The sequence below is a fragment of the Thamnophis elegans genome, chromosome 8 (genome assembly GCF_009769535.1).
Source record: "Thamnophis elegans isolate rThaEle1 chromosome 8, rThaEle1.pri, whole genome shotgun sequence".
Lineage (NCBI taxonomy): Eukaryota > Metazoa > Chordata > Lepidosauria > Squamata > Colubridae > Thamnophis > Thamnophis elegans.
Window position 1 is genome coordinate 52275904 of NC_045548.1, and position 17963 is coordinate 52293866.

Genomic DNA, 17963 nt, shown 5'->3' on the forward strand with positions numbered 1-17963 from the left:
AGGTCACACTTGAATTTATTTGCACCTGGATACTGATCTAAATCAACTTATTTTGCACAGCTATTGTTTACTTTAGAAAATAATCTGATACGTTTTAACATCATTATTTATCGTATTTCTCTCTCCGGATTCTGATCAGACGTTCCAACGTTATCAAGCGACGGCAATTATGTTCGTACACCTCATGTTTCTATTCCCAATAGGTGTGTTCCCCACTCCCCCACACTTCGTAGCGCGCATTTTTTTTTAAAAAAAATACTTTATTCGTCATAAATGAACACTGATGAATGACTGTGACAGATGACCGCCGAGCTGTATCAATCGCCACAATTCTGTCCCCGCCCATAGAACCAGCTGAGGCTTCGGCGTTGCCACGACAACGGAAAGAAAGAACTCCACAGCGACGCGATCGGCCCGGAGGACGGTCCGCAGATGGCGGAAGGGAAGCTGCTTCGCGTGCTGCGGGGCGGCTCCGGGACTCGCTCGCTCTCCCTGGCACGTCGGGGGCTGCAGCACCCGCCCCGGGGCTTGGCCAGCTTGAGCAACCTGGAGCGCCTGAGCCTGCGAGACAACCAACTGTTCAGTCTCTCTCACGAAATGGAGGCTCTGAGCCGGGTGAGGGGAGGCGGAGGGCGAGATCCTGGCTTGGAACCGCAATTGTGAAGCAGGGTTATCATTCGCTTACCCCGATTGTAAACTTTGTTACCCAGAATGCTGGCTTAAAGAGGTCTGTGACTGGTCCAGCCAGGCTCTTCTTGCATTGCTATGGAATGATCTCCTGCAGCAATCACCATTCTTCCATACTAGAGAACCTCTGATATTTACAAAGAAAGAACAAGGCAAAAACATTCACTCCGTTCTTAATTTTTTTTATAAAAAAGGATCCATATTATTACACTGAAGCTATCCTTAAACTGATGCTGTAACATTTTTTTTTAATAATCTTGGTAATCTCAGCTGTAAACAAGATACTGCTGAATTTTGAATGAATATTTTTTCAATCCAGAATAATTTTGCAAGCCAAGCTGTTGGAAAATCTTTATTGGGGAAAAAAATAGTATAATTTGTAATAACCCCCCCCCCCAAAAAAAAAAAGAAAATTTGTTTCATGGTATAGTGGTTTCTTAAAGTGGGAGAATGTGACTCTGGTTAAGGCAGGAATAGTTATCCTCTGACATGGAATGAAGAAGCATTTTAAAATGAATTTTTCTTCTTTTGAAAAAAATAGATTTGCATTTTAGGTCTTTTGCTCAACATCTTTGAAACAATTGAGAACTACATAGTATTTTAACAATTTTGCTGCATGGCATTTTTTGGGAGGGTGATAAAATGTATGTTATTTTGTGAACGAATAAATATGCTGCAATTGTAATAGTATAAACCCATGGCAGAATCAACATTTGATCATTGTTAAAGTTTCAATTTAAACCTCTAAATAAAGGCTACTTACTGGGCTTGCAAAAATCTAAATATCTGGAACTGGAGAAGCCTCTTGAATGGGCAGCAAAATATTTTCAAAGAACTAAAAAAGTTCAGTTGCCATTTGGAAAAAATACTTTGGGGACAACAATGACCTGGATGAGTGAAAGTCTCTACAGATATTCAGCAAAGTCATATTATTGCATCTTAAGATAGATACCTTCATTCATTGCATTAATATGACTTTATTGCTATTATGGTTTGTAATTCATAGTTTATAGATCACTTTGTTGTGTTATCCAGCTAATTTATTAATGAACTTGAACTTGGGGCAACATGTCAACCCAGTATTACTTGATATAAAATTTCATTGTACCAAACTTAATACCTAACTATACTTAGCCTTTAGCCATAAAAACCAGCTGGATAACTTTGGACTAGTCATTCTTGTTCAGCCTAACCAGTGGTGGGTTGTGTACCACAGTCAGCTGGAGCACTGGATACCATTTCGGTACAGTGCTCCGGAGGGCCCACCCGCCCGAGCTCCTTACTGGTGTTTAAAGGCTTCTGCGCTTCCGCGCAGGCACATGACATATACAGCCCCTGCGCGACGCTCTGGAGCAGCTGGAGCATCGCAGAGCGTAATGGAGGTGCTAAGACACAAGCGCACGCGCTGCGCACATCCATGACGCTGCCGGCCCCGTTCCAACCGTACTGGTTGGAACGGGATTTGAAACCCACCACTGAGCCTAACCCACCTCACAGTGTTCTTGTTGTGGGAAAAATAGTATTTATTTTATTAATTTTTAGTTACTTATTTGGTTTGTCAAGAATGTATGAGAAAGGAATATAAGTATGAATATAACATAAACATATATGTATAAGCAGGTATATGTATGTACATAAGAAATGAGCATAAATAGATGGGAACAGCAAGACAGGGACAATAGGCACACTGGTGCGCTTATGCAGACCTCTTAAGAATAGGGTGAGGTCCACAGTAGATAGTTTAAGGTTAAAGTTTTGGGGGTTTGAGTCTGGTAGTGAATTCCAGGCATTGATCACTCAGTCATATTTCCTGCAACAGAGTTTGGAGCGTTTCACTTTGAGTTTGTATCTATTGTATTATTGCGGTTGAAGCTAAAGTAGTCTTTGACAGGTAGGACGTTGTAGCAGACAATTTTGTGTACTATGCTTAGGTCAGATCGTAGATGGCATAGTCTAGGTTGTCCAGGTCCAAAATTTTTGCCATAGGGTATTCTATTGCGAGCAGAGGAGTGGAGTACTCTTCTCGTGAAATACCTCTGGACTCGCTCAATTGTATTAATGTCTGTTATACAATGTGGATTCCAGGCAGACGAGCTGTATTCGAGAATTGGTCTGGCAAAGGTTTTAAATACCGCAAAGGTTTTGTATAGGAGGAAAATGTTTGTCACTTTTGAGTTATTTGTAAAAATAATAAAGATGAGATATAAATAAAAACATAAATACTGTATTCATCCGTACTTTGAGCTCCTGAATGAAAGCTTTTATTGAAAGCTTTCATTTCTTTAATAAAATCATAAGGACCATTCCAAGGAATTTGCATGCCATTCCATTCTATACAAAATCTTTTTCTGATAATTCCATGCCATTTGGGTATCCTGCTATAACAATGTAGGATTTTACTTGTAGCCCATTTCTCAATTTCAATTTAACTGACAATAATGCCCAGTTTTGTTTTAAGAGATAGAATTTCTGTTAGTATACTTGAATCACGGGATAGTTTCAGCTCTTAACATGATAGTTCAAAATTAGGTAGTACTAAATGTTCATGAGTGTCTTTTTTCAACCTTAGAGGAGAACTGATTAACATGATTTAATCAAATATCTGATTGTAGTTGAAGGTACTAAATTTGGGAAATAATAATTTTGAGGAAGTTCCAGAGCAATTGAAATATCTCATATCTCTGCAAAAGCTTTATTTGTTTGGAAACAAGATCACCAAAATGTCACCTTTAATATTTGGTAAGAGCATATCATGTTGTGTTCAAAATCAGATACTTTACTACCGTATTTACTATACAGCAGATATATAGCCACATATGTGCTATGCTATTTACTCAGCAGCAAATTATGCTATATGATAAAATCGCTATCCTCATCCCACTGTACTGAAATCACTTTTAATTTACATCTCCATTCAAGTGTATTATAATAACTTCTGTTGTATAAGCGTATGAAGGAAATGAAGAGTTTAAAAAGAAAGATATTTTATGGTCAATGTTTTAACTGATATAATCTCAGAAAAAAATCTGTCATGAGAAAAGAGGAATGTGTTTTCTAAAATATCTATTTTGTGGGATTTTAAAGAATCTTTTATGAGAAAGAAAAAGAAAGAAAACAAAGTCATCATCCCAAAAATCTACTCCAAATCCACTTCCGGAGGAAATTGTAATATTCTGCAGACGATATAGCGAATAATGTTGGCGTGACAGACCAAGATTCATGTCTATGCTCTTTGAAAAGGATTCTGTTCCTTTTTTTAAACCAAAATGTTTATTATGGTTTTATTAACAGTTGTTACTTATAATCTGTCTTCAATCACTGGAGACTCGGTCCTCTAAGCATTCTTTGTTGCCAGTAGTTAAACTGAAACTGGTCCTAACAAAGCTAATGCAGAGATGCAGAAACAGAGGTTAGGTGTGATCCTTAAAAACTCCAAGTACAGCCCTCAGAATTCTGTGAATGCTCTTACAAAACATATTTTTTTTAGTAGAAATGAAGGTTAAAAAAATAAATGCATAGCGGAATGGTACTTACATGTACTTAAATATACTTTTGGTTATTTAAAAATAGCATTATGACCACCAGGGATATATAAATAAAATGGAACATTAGGAAAATAGGCATAATATAAGACTTCATATTTCTGCAAAAGCTTTATTTGAAGGCCATGTTTGTTTATAGATGAATTGAAGAATTTAGAACTTCTCAATCTGAACAAGAACCAACTAAATGATCTTCCACCAGAGATTTACAGGTATATTTGATAAATATCAGGATGAGGTTTTTCCTGAATTGGCTGCAATGGATAAGTTAGTTTTAATAACCCATCACTATTTTTGGGAGCATCAGCAGCTTTTGAATGATGAAAGCAGTGTTGCAATGTGATGCTTGCTGCAAGATCCATCCTTTTTGTTGCTATGCCTCTCTCTGTGTGAGACATCCTAAGGCAGGTACAACATGAACCATGTGGAATGGTCTCTTGGTCTTTATAACAGTTTGACCCTCATTGCTGCCATCTATGGATGCCATTGTGTTGAGATAGATCCATATCTTTCTCATAGTATTTCACCATAACAATGTATTTTGCAATCTTTGCTTAATTTTCAAATATAATTTAATCCAGACTGTTTGACTGCAGTAGTCACACTTGATTTGTAGGATCTTTCTTTTATTGAATAACAATACTATATATAGCTATAATCCTGCTGTAATTTCTATTAACATTTTGAAGACTGGACTGTACGTGTGTGGTTGAGGGGAATATATGTTTATCTTACAAAAAAAGCTACTTAACGAAGAATATAAATACTTTTCCTAAGTCAATAGAAAGGACACAAACTCTTAGATTAGCATTAAAGGAGAGCCATTATTACAAGTCAGTGCAATGTAATGGCTAAAGTGTTGGATATAGAATAGGAAGATCTAGGTTTGGATCTTCTAAACTGGATCAGCTAGTCAGTCAGTCATTCTCACTTAGTTTGCCTCAAAAGGTGGTTATGGGGGAAAATAGGTGTTTTTGAATGAAATGTGAGATAAGTTTATATTTGATGTTATGTTTAACAATAGAATATAGTTAATTATTTATATCTACAGTTTCAGATCGTAGCTGAAAAAAGATATTTATATATCATTCCATTTATAAACAGTAGATCAGTGTTTCTCAACATTGCAGTTTTGTGACTCTATGCTGGCTGGGGATTTCTAGAAGTTGAAGTCAACACAACTCAAAGTTGCCAAAATTGAGAAACACTGATCCAGATCACTTTTCTCTTTGCTTAAGCACTATAAACCAAGGTGAACCCATAATATATTATAATTTCTATAAACTGTTTTATAAAATTTGCCAAATTTTAATTCCATGGGAGCTCTGTGTTGCACATCTGGACATATTCTGTAAGGTAGCCTATATGATATACTTTGGTTGAAAAAAGATTGCCCTATGATGCATTGTTTCATCCAGTTAAATGTTACAGGAACAAGAGTTGCCCATGTTGAACTGTATAGAACAGTCATAAACATAGATATAGGAAATGTTTTATGACATTTTGTACTATGTCATAAAGTGTGATGTTATATTTTATATCATAAAATATTTTTAAAAATTTGTCAAATTTCAATTCCACAGGAGTCTTGCATTCTAGAATTTGGATCAGTGGTGGGATTCACATTTTTTTATTAGCGGTTCTGTGGGCGTGGCTTGGTGGGCATGGTGTGGCTTGGTGGGCATGGCAGGGGAAGGATACTGTAAAATCTCCATTCCCATCCCACTCCAGGGGAAGGATACTGTAAAATCTCCTTTCTTTCCCCACTCCGGGGGAAGGATACTGTAAAATTCCCATTAGCTCCCAATGAGCTGGGACTCAAAAGGCAGAGAATAGATGCGGGTGAGGCCAGTCAGAGGTGGTATTTACTACTCAAAATTTCTGCTACCGGTTCTCCAGAACTGGTCAGAACCTGCTGAATACCATCACTGTTTTGCACCCATTCTGTAAGTGAGCCCATTTGAGATACCTTGGTTCAAAAATTGTCTATGATGTAACATTTTGTCTAGTTATAGATTACAGGAACAAAACAAGTAGTATATAGATAGGTTGTTCAATAGTGATAAATATCAGTTCCCATAATATCCAGCCAATGTGGTGCAGTTGAATTATTGGAGTTGATATCTGCTGAAGGCTAGAAAGGCTGATTTGAGAATATACTATAAGTAATTTCATTAAAATTGATTTATATGCAACATTAGAGGCCATCATATATAAATAGTTGTTAAATATTTAAAAGCAAATATCCTCAAATACTTTCTTTCAATAGGCTTGAAAATCTTGAATGTGTGAGTTTAGAGAATAACAAATTGGAAAAGATTCCCAAGGAATTTTGTTACCTTCCGAATTTGCATGAACTTCACTTATCCCACAATTTCATCACCTCATTACCTGAAGACATCCAACATCTGGAAAATCTCAAGATCTTGATTTTGTCAAGAAATAAAATAGAATCGCTCCCTGATGTGAGTAGCTATGCTTGGAAAACAATGTATTATATTGTGATCATTAAAAAAGCTATGCCTTTAGGACATAAACAGTCCTAAATTGGCCAATTCACGGTCCCTCAGACTGTTGGTGGCCCGGACCAGCTGGGTGGGCAAGGCTAGGTGGTCATGTGACTGAGCGGGCATGGCCAATTTAGCAGTCCAAACAATACAGACAAATTAAACTTTAATTTGTTATGCTCCTGGGGGTGGAAAGCAGGTTAGTGAAGGGATGTGGCTGCCTTGGGGTGTGTATGAGGGACCGTGTGGGTGTGGGTGTGTTTGTGTATGTCCGTGTCCCTCCCTCCCTCTTTCTTTCTGCAGGCTGGGAAGGCCAAATTGTGTTTCCACACGTCCCATTTTTGGCCTCCCTGGTGTCCAGAAGGCAGGTAAGGGCCTGTGGGTAGGTGGGACAATGTGAGTGGGGCAGCCCCGTGGTCCCGAATGGGCCAGATTAATGGCTTTGGTGGGCTGTATCTGGCCTGTGGGCCATAGTTTGAGGACCCCTGCTTTAGAAATTGGATAGGGAAATGAAACAGGCCTTCAGATGCTCAATCAAAAGAGCCAATGATGATGGAGCTTGGAGAGTCTTCTTCAGCAACATTTGGAGGGGTGAAGTTTTTCACTCTACTGCAAGATGATCTTTTATGTATTCCTATAGTTAACTCATCTTAAAAGTTGCATTGTTCAGTTTTGTTACTTGGTATGTAAATATGCAGCAGGTATATCCTAAAACTGAAATCCCCAATAACAGTCCATGGACCAGCACCAAGCCACAGCATGACAGAATCTGGGCCATGAAAACAAGCAACAGCCCATTCGCGGGATGCAGGCAGCATGCAAAACCACACCCCCTTCAGTCCATGGAAAAACCTCTCTCCGTGGAACTGGTCCCTGGTGCCCAGAACCTTGGGGGCCATTGCCCTAAAGTTTAGGGTAACAATAGTCAAAGGTTTTGTTTATGCAAAGTACATATAGTCCTTGACTTATGTACACAATTAGGATCAGAATTTCCATTGTTAAGTAAAGCGGTGATTAACTAAGTGGTGACCAATTGTACAACTTTTTCACCATGTTTCTTAACCGAATCACTGCAGTTAAGTGAAACCTGTGGTTGTTTAGCATGTCCAGCTACTCCCATTGACTTTGCTTGTTGGAACCTGATTGGGAAGTTGTTGAATGGCGATCACGTGACTCTGGGATGCTGCAACAGTTGTAAATACATTCCAATTCCAAAGCACCTGATTTTTGATCACATGACTGAGAGGATGTTGTGATCAAATCCTTTACCCTCTGTTGAGTGAGGGCTGTTCAATTTTGACATAGATGGCCTCATAGGTGATAGAACAAACGTCAGCCCAGACCAGATATGACATCATCTATTTCCAGTTTATAACACAGTCCTTTCAACAGTTCCAAGAAGGCTTCACACCCATTTGCCTTTCTCAGGTGACCCTAATAACCCCCAGGTGACCCTCCAGATGGCCTCAGCGACTCTCTAAAACAGCGGCGTCAAACTCACATTGTCACATAGTTATCACGTGATGTATCATGACTTCCCCCCCCTCCGTGTCGGTGGTGGGGGTGTCGACGTGGCCTGCGCATGATGCAACTGACCCACGGGCCACGAGTTTGACATTCCTGCCTGCTCTAAAAGAATGCAAATGACCAGCTGTCTGCAAGGAGTATAAATCGTTCATTGACCACCATCCGGTCAGAGCTGAAAAAGTTTCTTGGGTGAGAAGCAAAATGTCTCCCCAAAAAACCCCAGAAAGTCCAGTTGGCTCTTGAAAAAACACCTTTGGGACAACTATGGCCTGGATGACTGAGAATCTCCATAGGCAAAGACTGGAACAAAATAATGATACCGTAATAGCAAAAAAACCTAAATTTAATATTTTTTGGGTTACATTTAAACATGATTGAATTGTATTAATTATTCTCCATGTTATTCTTTTATTATTTAATGATGATTTTTCCTTCTTTCACATTAAAATTGAAATTTGATGGTTACTTCTGAGGATGCTCTAGAAATACATTCCAGGAATTCAGTAACTTTATGCATGTTCACTTGGGAACACTCTGCAGCACAATCAAAGTAGGTCTACTTAGGTTTGCGCTGAAGGACACTTATTTTAATATTATTAATTCATATTTATCATTTTTAATTAGGGAATCTGCAAGCTGGAGAGACTTAAGATTCTTGATGTTGCAGGAAATAATATTCAGATTTTTCCCAATGCAGTAAGTATGATTGTTAATCAATCTCTTCAGTGGAAACCTCCCTAACCAATCTTCTATTGAAGTCTAATGGCCTAGAAAATACTCAAATATAAAGCATTTCCAAGAGTGCCATGTAAATATATCAAGGACCCTTACTTGACTTTTGATATTATAGTTTTGTAATTGTGTTTATGCTGTTATCGCATTACAGTCTCACCAGTTTGTTTTTGTACATGAATTTTACCATTTTGTTGTTGTAAAAACACACTGTTGCTTAGTAAAATTTAACAAGTTTACACAAAATCACAGATGGTAAAGAATTACAGGTAGAATCAGCCAGATCAAAGGCTTGCTAAAACAAATCATGTACAATCAGTCGCATAAGTCATTGAAATAGATCTCTAACCAGACCCCCATCATTTTAGTGTAGCTATAGAAAAGGTTCTTTTTGGTGCTTTTAGATTGCAATACAAGAGACCTTTTCAATCTGGGCAGAAAAAAACATACTTTTTTCCAATTATTTTTGTAGCTTTGTTCTTTTATTTGTTTAAATATGATTACTTATGTTGTCTGTCTGTCTGTCTGTCTGTCTGTCTATCTATCTATCTGTGAAATTCAATTTTTTTACTACTGGTTCTGTGGGCGTGGCTTGGTGGGTGTGGCAGGGGAAGGATACTGCAAAATCCCCATTCCCTCCCCACTCCTGGGTGAAGGATATTGCAAAATCTCCATTCCCACCCTACTATGGTATTTGCTGGTTTTCTGAAGTACTCAAAATTTCTGCTACCGGTTCTCCAGAACCTGCTGAATTTCAGCCAGCCATCTATCTATCTATCTATCTATCTATCTATCTATCTATCTATCTATCTATCTATCTATCTATCTATCTATCTATCTATCATCTGTCTGTCAGTCTGTCTGTCTATCTATCTATCTATCTATCTATCTATCTATCTATCTATCTATCTATCTATCTATCTATCTATCTATCTATCTATCTCATTTGGAGGGCACAACTCCCCAAAAGACACTGGACAGCTTATAATTTGAAAAAATGCAAATAGCTAACAGTACTCCCAAAATTGTCAGGGGGCAAAACCAAACTATAGGCCTAAGATGTATGGCAAATACATGATGTTAATGGGAAAAATACTAAATATATTGTTTTATATTTAAAATGTTATTTTGTTATTTAAATAGATGGGATATCTTCAGCTTGAAGAATTTTACTGTGAAGATAATCCATTGCTTCAGAAAAACCCAGTTAGTGCCATACAAGAAGAGGACATTCTCACTCTTAAGGTTCATACAGAACATGTACAGAAGTACATGTTCAAGAAACTATTGCTTTAGCATGATGTTTTCCCTAGATTTCAAATTTATATTTTGTTATTCAAACAATTTCAAATAACTATTTTGTAACCTGGGATATATGTTGAAAGTTATTGTTAATTATACGAGTACTGTATATTAGTTTTCAAGTTAAATGGATTGAAATGATTTAGCATAGTACTAAAATCCTTAATTGTATGAGTTTGAGATGATTAAAACATCAATTAAAACAGTGGTTGGGTTGAAGTGTAGTCCTAAATAATCCTTTGTTTAAAACATGGGCCAGTAAACAATCGGTTTCATGTAACACCAACCTATAAAAGTAATGATTTATGAAATAAACTAGATGGGTTCACACTAAAATAAAAGAAGACATCTTATCACTCAGTAAAATGTATGAATCAGCCAATAATTCAGAAGGAAGGAGCATTTTTGATATACACTATGCATCAAATGTACATGGTATCCTCTAAGGAGGAAGAATTCTTTTAAGGAACAGAGGAGGTAGAGCAGAGGTAGTATTCAGCAGATTCTGACCAGTTCTGAAGAACTCATAGCAGAAATTTTGAGTTCGGAGAACCAGTAAATACCATCTCTGACTGGCCCCGTCCCATCTATTCTCTGCCTCCCCAGTCCCAGCTGATCAGGAGGGAATGGGGATTTTACAATATCTTTCCCCTGCCATGCCCACCAAGCCATGTTCATCAAGTCATGCCACACCCACCAAGCCACGCCCATAGAACCGGTAGTAAAAAAAAATTTGAATCCCACCACTGAGGTAGCGGACCTTTTATCAGGTTCAGCTGATAAATTGGGTGGTTATTTTTTTTGAGGGGGCGGTGCGATCTTTGAGTCAGTCTCGATCCTGGCAACTGCCTGAACAGGTCTCTTGGCAAGATTTCATAAATAGTTTGCCATTGCTTTCCTCCTAGAGGGAAGAGAGAATGAGAGGCCCAAGGTTACTCAACTGGCTTTGTGCCTGAGGCAAGACTAGAATCACGGTCTTCTGTTTTCTACCCTAGTACCTTAGCCACTACACCAAATGGGCTGCTATTAAATCAAGTGTGCATGCCTTGAAAAAAAGCCTGGAAATTGTTCAGAATGCAGCAGCATGAGTGCTGAATGGTGTCTCTCAAAGGTCGCACAAAATCCATGTATCGAAACAGCTTTATTGGCTATGGGTTGCCTTCCACCCTCAATTCAAAGTATTCCCACTGGTGCATAAAGCATTGCATGGCTTAAAGTCCAGCCAACTACAGATTTACCTACGTACAATGGTGGGATTCAAATAATTTTACAACTGGTTCTCTGCCCTAATGATTTCTTCCAACAACCAGTTTACCAAACTGCTCAGAAAGTTAACAACCGGTTCTCCTGAAGTGGTGTGGACTGGCTGGATCCCACCACTGTCTACAGAGCCATGGTGGCACAGTGGTTGAAATGCAGTATTGTAAGCTAGTTCTGCTGACTGCCAGCAGTTCAGCAGTTTGAATCTCACAGATTCAAATATGACACAGCCGTCCATCCTTTCGAGGTCAGTAAAATGAGGATCCAGATTGTTGGATCCAATATGCTGACTCTGTAAACTGCTTAGAGAGGGCTGTAAGGCACTGTGAACTAGTATATTTCTAATTGCTATTCCCACATAGTCTCCTCCATTCTTTTAGATATCAGTGGAGCACATTCTGCAATTCTCAGCACAGAGGCATTTAACACCAGTAGTTACTTTTTTCTTTCCCTTGGCAGGGACCATGCCAAAAAACAAATTGCTACTTGAAAAAAGTGCAATCTATCTCCTTATTAAGTTTGGAGGGGGTTACAAATATTTGTACTTATGCAGAGTTTTTGATGTTTTAGTATGAGGTCTCTACTGGTTTTCATTTTTTTTGTCTTCCTTCTTAATTATGTTCTAATAATGGTTTTGTTGTATTTTTTCTCAGCTGCACTGTGCAATTGAAAAGACAGTGCCGTATAATTTTTCTAAATTAAAACTTCAAGTGACATATTTAAATTTCTATTACAATTCTTGTCAATAATATTTATTATTTTGTCTTTTAATTCCACAGGAAATAACAGCAAGATTTATTTTTACTCAGCTAGAAAACGAAAACCCTCTTTTATGCAGAGCACTAAAACAAAACCCACAAGCACAGAATTTACTTTCCCAGAGGCAAGAATGTGCACACTGTGGACACAGCTTTCTGAGTATGTGGCTAGAATGCGTGCGTTTCATAGATATAAAACAGGTAAGTTACCTTGATACACATAGCAATAGAAATAGCAATAGCACTTAGACTTATATACCACTACATAATGCTTTTACAGCCCTCTCTAAGCAGTTTACAGAGTCAACATATTGCCCCCAACAATCTGGGTCCTCATTTTATCCACCTCGGAAGGATGGAAGGCTTGAGCCTGGTGAGATTCGAATTGCCAAATTGCAGGCAGCCGACAGTCAGCAGAAGTAACCTGAAGTATTGCACTCTAAACACTGCACCACCAAGACACTTGCAATTTTAAGACTTTAACTTGATTTTATTGCCGTATGCGTTTCTTATGCCTGTTTCTCTTCTGCATTTCATCAATAATAATAATTGGCTTCCAAGCAGAATCTTGATAAATTAAGGAAAGACTGCATATGGTCGAGAACTAATTTTCTATCAATGGCCAACCAGATCTTATTTATACTCCTATACATTTTGCTCTTTGTGATTATTCTGTGCTTTTTAAAAATCGATTTATTCAGTCAGGAATGTAGTTCTAAATAGGTACAGTATCTCAAAAGTAAGCTCCACTGACTTCAGTCGGACATACTCTCAGGTAAGTGTGAGTGCAGCCATAATTTCTTAATTTGGATCTTATCATTTTTTTCATTATCACACCCCTCCAGAGTAACAATTTATCCATACAATATACAGGTAGTCCTCAACTTACAACAGTTCATTTAGTGACCCTTCAAAGTTAAAACAGGATTGAAAAAAGTGACTTATGACCGTTTTCCATCCTTATGACCCCATGGTCATGTGACCAAAATTTGAATGCTTGGCAACTGGTCCCTTATATTTATGGCTGTTGCAGTATTCTGGGGGTCATGTGATCACCTTCTGTGTCCTTCTGACAAGAAAAGTCAATGGGGAAGTCAGAGTCATTTAACAATCGTGTTGCTAACTTAACAATTTCAGTGATTCACTTAACAACTGTGGCAAGAAAAGCGTAAAATGGGGCAAAACTCACTTAACAAATGTTTCACTTAACAACAGAAATGGTGGGCTCAATTGTGGTCAAAGGCTACCTATACTCTTGTTTGAGGTTACATTGAGATAATGGTTTCCTTGAGATTACTGTACATCTGTGTTTCTCGACGTTGGCAACTTTAAAATGTGTGAATTTATACTGGCTGAGGAATTCTGTGAGTTGAAGTCTACACATCTTAAAGTTGCTGAAGTTTAAAAAACATTAATGTATGCCAAAGATCGCTGGTAATGTTTACAAATGTAAATCAGAAGACTGATATTGAACCCCTAGGTAACTTTGATGCCTTCACCGTTCGGTCAATTCAGAATATGTTTATTGAAATAGAAGATGGATATAATGCTTTATGAGCAACACAATCAATTTTGAAACAACCCATCAGCATGTATACATTCATTCTTTTTTCCATCGAATGAAGAGCACTAGCGTAGAGGTTTGGTCAAAGATGAAGGCGAAGATTAAAGCAGCAGTTGGCTTAACATACATATTGCAAAGATAATACAACTGCAAAATGAGCAAAACAATGGTTTAAAGAGTTTCTCATTTTTTTTAATGTACAACTATAGCTAAAGTAGAGGAACATTTAGGTGGCATAACTCTATTAAATATCCTGTCATTAGGAATGCAGTGGTGTGTCTAAAATTAAGAATAGAGCTCTTAAAACACATTTCTTTTTTTTTTCTTTTGAAGATGTTTCGCTTCTCATTCAAGAAGCTTCTTCAGCTCCAACAGGATAGGGAGTGGAAGGATTTGTATTCCTTTCAGACAGCTGGTAATTTGCATCCTTTTAAAGGATAGCTGAAGTAGTTGGAGATTTATCTGTGTCCTTGGGTCACCTGAGTAGTGCTCCTGTAGTCTGCAATTTTTCTCTGGAAATCCATTCCAGACAACCATGACATGGATGACTGAGAATCTGTACAGCTATGGAATAAAAGTGCAGAAAAACCATTCCTTCATCCACATTCTAATATTGCTATTTCAGCACCCAAGAATGAAGATGATAACAGTACCAGTAATTGCACTGTTCTACAAATAGAAGGGCAAAATTTAACATGCTACAAAGCTGATCATATGATAGAGAATATTTATTGACATTTCATAGAAGTTAGTGTATTATTTCTACGTAAACAATAAAGCACCTTAGTAGCTGCACCAAATATAGGATAAACTTTGGAAAGCAATACAAATTAGGCAATATGGTATTTCCCCACTCCCAGGAAACTAAAAAGGGAGTGAGTTCAAATGTAAAAAAAATGGAACCTGGAAGTAGAAAAACTATGTTTGGATTATAAAGGAAAAACTGGGTTTAATATTAAAAAGTATGCTTCAAAATCTGATTGACCAGAATCTGAAACAAGGACATAATTTTATTTTATTTGTTAAATTGATATCATTTTCTCTAGAAGCTTAAGCCTGCTTAGGTGGGCAATTATTTTAATTTTATCATTAGTCCATTTCTTTATTCATGGTTATTCTGATGAGTTTTGCAGTTGTAAAAACATCCTTAGTTTCTTTTAAATAGATAACCTACAGGGAATAAATTCTACATATGCTTGCCTGAGGGCTTTCATCTCCATAGAAAATCTGTAATATAATCAAAAATTGCTTTTGAAAGATAATGTTGTTTAAAGTTTTGGACTTAGAAAAGTCTATTTTGGAAAATTAATGTAATTGTATACAGTAATAGCACAAGGTTCAGTCATATATTCAATTGAAAGCAGTTTAACAAGCATAAATTAAATTTATATTGTAATTGATTATTTCCAATTTCACAGTTGGACTGTGTCTGGAACATTGGGAATGGGTAGAAAAGAAAATTCTGGGAGAAAATCAGGGAATACCAAAACTTTCTTTGATCGGGACACTGAACTTTGTACATAATTATAACAAGAAATAAGTTTTACAGTAAAAAATGTTTTATAAAAATAAACAAACAGTGCTTATATTTTTGGACTTATCCCCAATTTAAACATGGGTATTACAAAATGGAGGCTTGAATGCAGAATTCAGCGACCCGAAGTGAAAATACATCAGTGCATTTGTGAACTTTTGTACAAGAACAAGCAGAACATTACTGTTTAATTTCAGAGATTACATTCTTGCATAAGAAATAATGAATAGGAGCAGTACCACCCATATAATGTATACATTTTAGTAAGGGTTTAAAATCTTATACAACAACTTCTATAAACAAGCTCTTGGACTAAGTTGAAAACAGACGTCATATAAACAAAATATTTTTTTGTTTTGTAAATTATCTATTTTCTCTCAGTTACAGATATTCATTATCCATCTACCCAATGCATGTTTTTATGAGAAGCAGCCCAATTACTCTGGCTAAGTTCCCAAGAACACATGGGATTCTTTAAAAAACCTTCCATGCCATTTTGCAAACTATATTTGAGTGTCTTTTCCACATGGGATAGTTGTTTGTGAAACACAACAAACAATTCCCCTCAGGCGAACACTTAATTTCTTTTGACCCAACCAATATTTTTTTTAATACCTCAGTTCTTATCTTGCAGAGTTGGCATTTTGTGTGAATAAAGTAGAAAGCACATAATGGCATTTTGAAGGATTTTTAATTTCCTAAAAATATAAGTCATTTTCATATTTGACACTGTAAATATAAAATCCTGAATTTTACTGGTTCCGAGTTAAATAGGGGGGAAGCAGTGCTATTATTTTTCATATAAGTTACCTGTAGAATAGAACTAAAAGTTTGGACATAGATGTGAGAAGAACAAATTGAATCTCCATTAGGCTACAAAGTTTATTGACTTTTACCTTTGGGGAAGTCAACTACATTGGCCTTCTATGGTTGTCAAAAGGACAAAATACTTCTTTGGGTTAGTGTGGGAAAGCTGAGGAAAAATATAATAAATCAAAAGAGGTACTGGTTTTAGTATGTATGTGATTGTACTGACCATCGGAAGCTATTATTATAATAAGTTGCAACATTACTCAGCATAAGGAGAAAAATTATTTTTATTTGATTGAATTGTATATTTACTCTTGATATAGAAGTGGACATCCATTTACAGAAATTCAAAATTGAATTAGGTATTGTTCTCATACATCATTCCAGCCTACCCTGTCCCAAACTGCTCCTTCTTTTCATCCTATTGATTGTCTGAATGAAACCAGTTATGGGTTATAAGCTGCCTGTCCTACTGTTTAGATTAGAAGAACCTCAAAAATGTCCATGCTATCTTCATGGTATGTATGTAGTAGGTATGTTAATAATCCTCATGCATTTAAATGGTGGCTAAAAAGAGAATAGTATTTTATTTTCTCCTTTCTGCAAGCAACAAAACATATAGAGTTGTGGGACAGAATTTTCACAAGCTCATGATCTACTTACTCCAGGAAGGCAGTATAGTATAGATATGTAGAGGATTAAGGATTGTGTCTGTGTATATCTGTCTGCCAATCTCCTTCTCTATCAGATTTTTAATCTGAGGTCACATGAGTTTTAGTAGACTTTATTTCTTAATACAACCTCAGAATATGAAATCCTGATTTCTAGGTTTAGGTTCTGTTCTTCTAATTGCTACTTTTTAAATGCCATTCAGTAAATTTGTTTTCTCTTGTTGACCTATTTTCCTTGCCTGATTATATTGAACTAGATTGTTCTTTACATATTCAGAATCCCTGGCAACTTCAGAAAATTCCTTAACTGCAGATGTGGTTTATATCATTTATCAGAAAATGTGAAGTTTGAAAGTGTTTATATTATGAGAGGGATTAAAAGATATTTTTGTAGTAAATTATAATGTACAAAAAAGAAATGCAAAATTCTGTAACCTAAACGTCACATTTTCTTCTATTTATTTTTAGAAGCGAATGAAGACAAGCAAAAACTTGAAGCTTTTACCTGTGAAGTCACTACTATGTTCATACACATGTTTTTACCACCGTGATCATGAAGTCTTTGGAATCTCTGTATTATAGAGCACACAGTGAAAGAGTACCTCAATCAACTTGCAGCTATTACAGTTTCCCAAAGACCTTTAAAACCTAAAGCCAGTATTTATTGCTACATCAGTATTTAATTAAAAATTAATAGTTTTTTTGGAAGCATAATTTCAGAGAAGTGATAGCTGATAATGTGTTTTGGCAAACTAGACTCCATTTCTGAGAGTAGATTTAGTTGGGCAAGCAGCATTATTTAGCTTTCAGGTAATGTTTTATAATGTAAGCTAACTGATCTGGATTATATTATTTCTCTTGGCTTCTATCCAACCAAACTAATGTGAAATTCTATGTTTCTTTCTCTGAAAATCTAGGGTCAGAATTTAATGATGCAAAAGACTCTTTGCATATGTGGGGTGATTGACTTTTACTTTAAATCCTGTTTTCTAGATGCTTATAACTTTGACATGTAGAACTTTCAACACTTGGAGAAAACGTGTTGGGAGATTTTAAAGAGAGATGGCAT

The 17963-nt window shown here is 36.7% G+C and overlaps 1 protein-coding gene across 1 annotated transcript; it reads left to right on the plus strand.

Annotated features, from left to right (window-relative positions):
• The first annotated feature begins 432 nt into the window (after window positions 1–432).
• LRRC69 (leucine rich repeat containing 69) lies at window positions 433–17665 on the plus strand. The gene is made up of 8 exons (XM_032222263.1): window positions 433–615; window positions 3300–3426; window positions 4369–4441; window positions 6499–6694; window positions 8888–8959; window positions 10139–10240; window positions 12337–12516; window positions 17366–17665. Exons 1-8 carry the CDS (start codon window positions 433–435, stop codon window positions 17474–17476), a joined length of 1044 nt encoding a protein of 347 aa, XP_032078154.1. The 3' UTR covers window positions 17477–17665.
• Window positions 17666–17963: the final 298 nt, after the last annotated feature.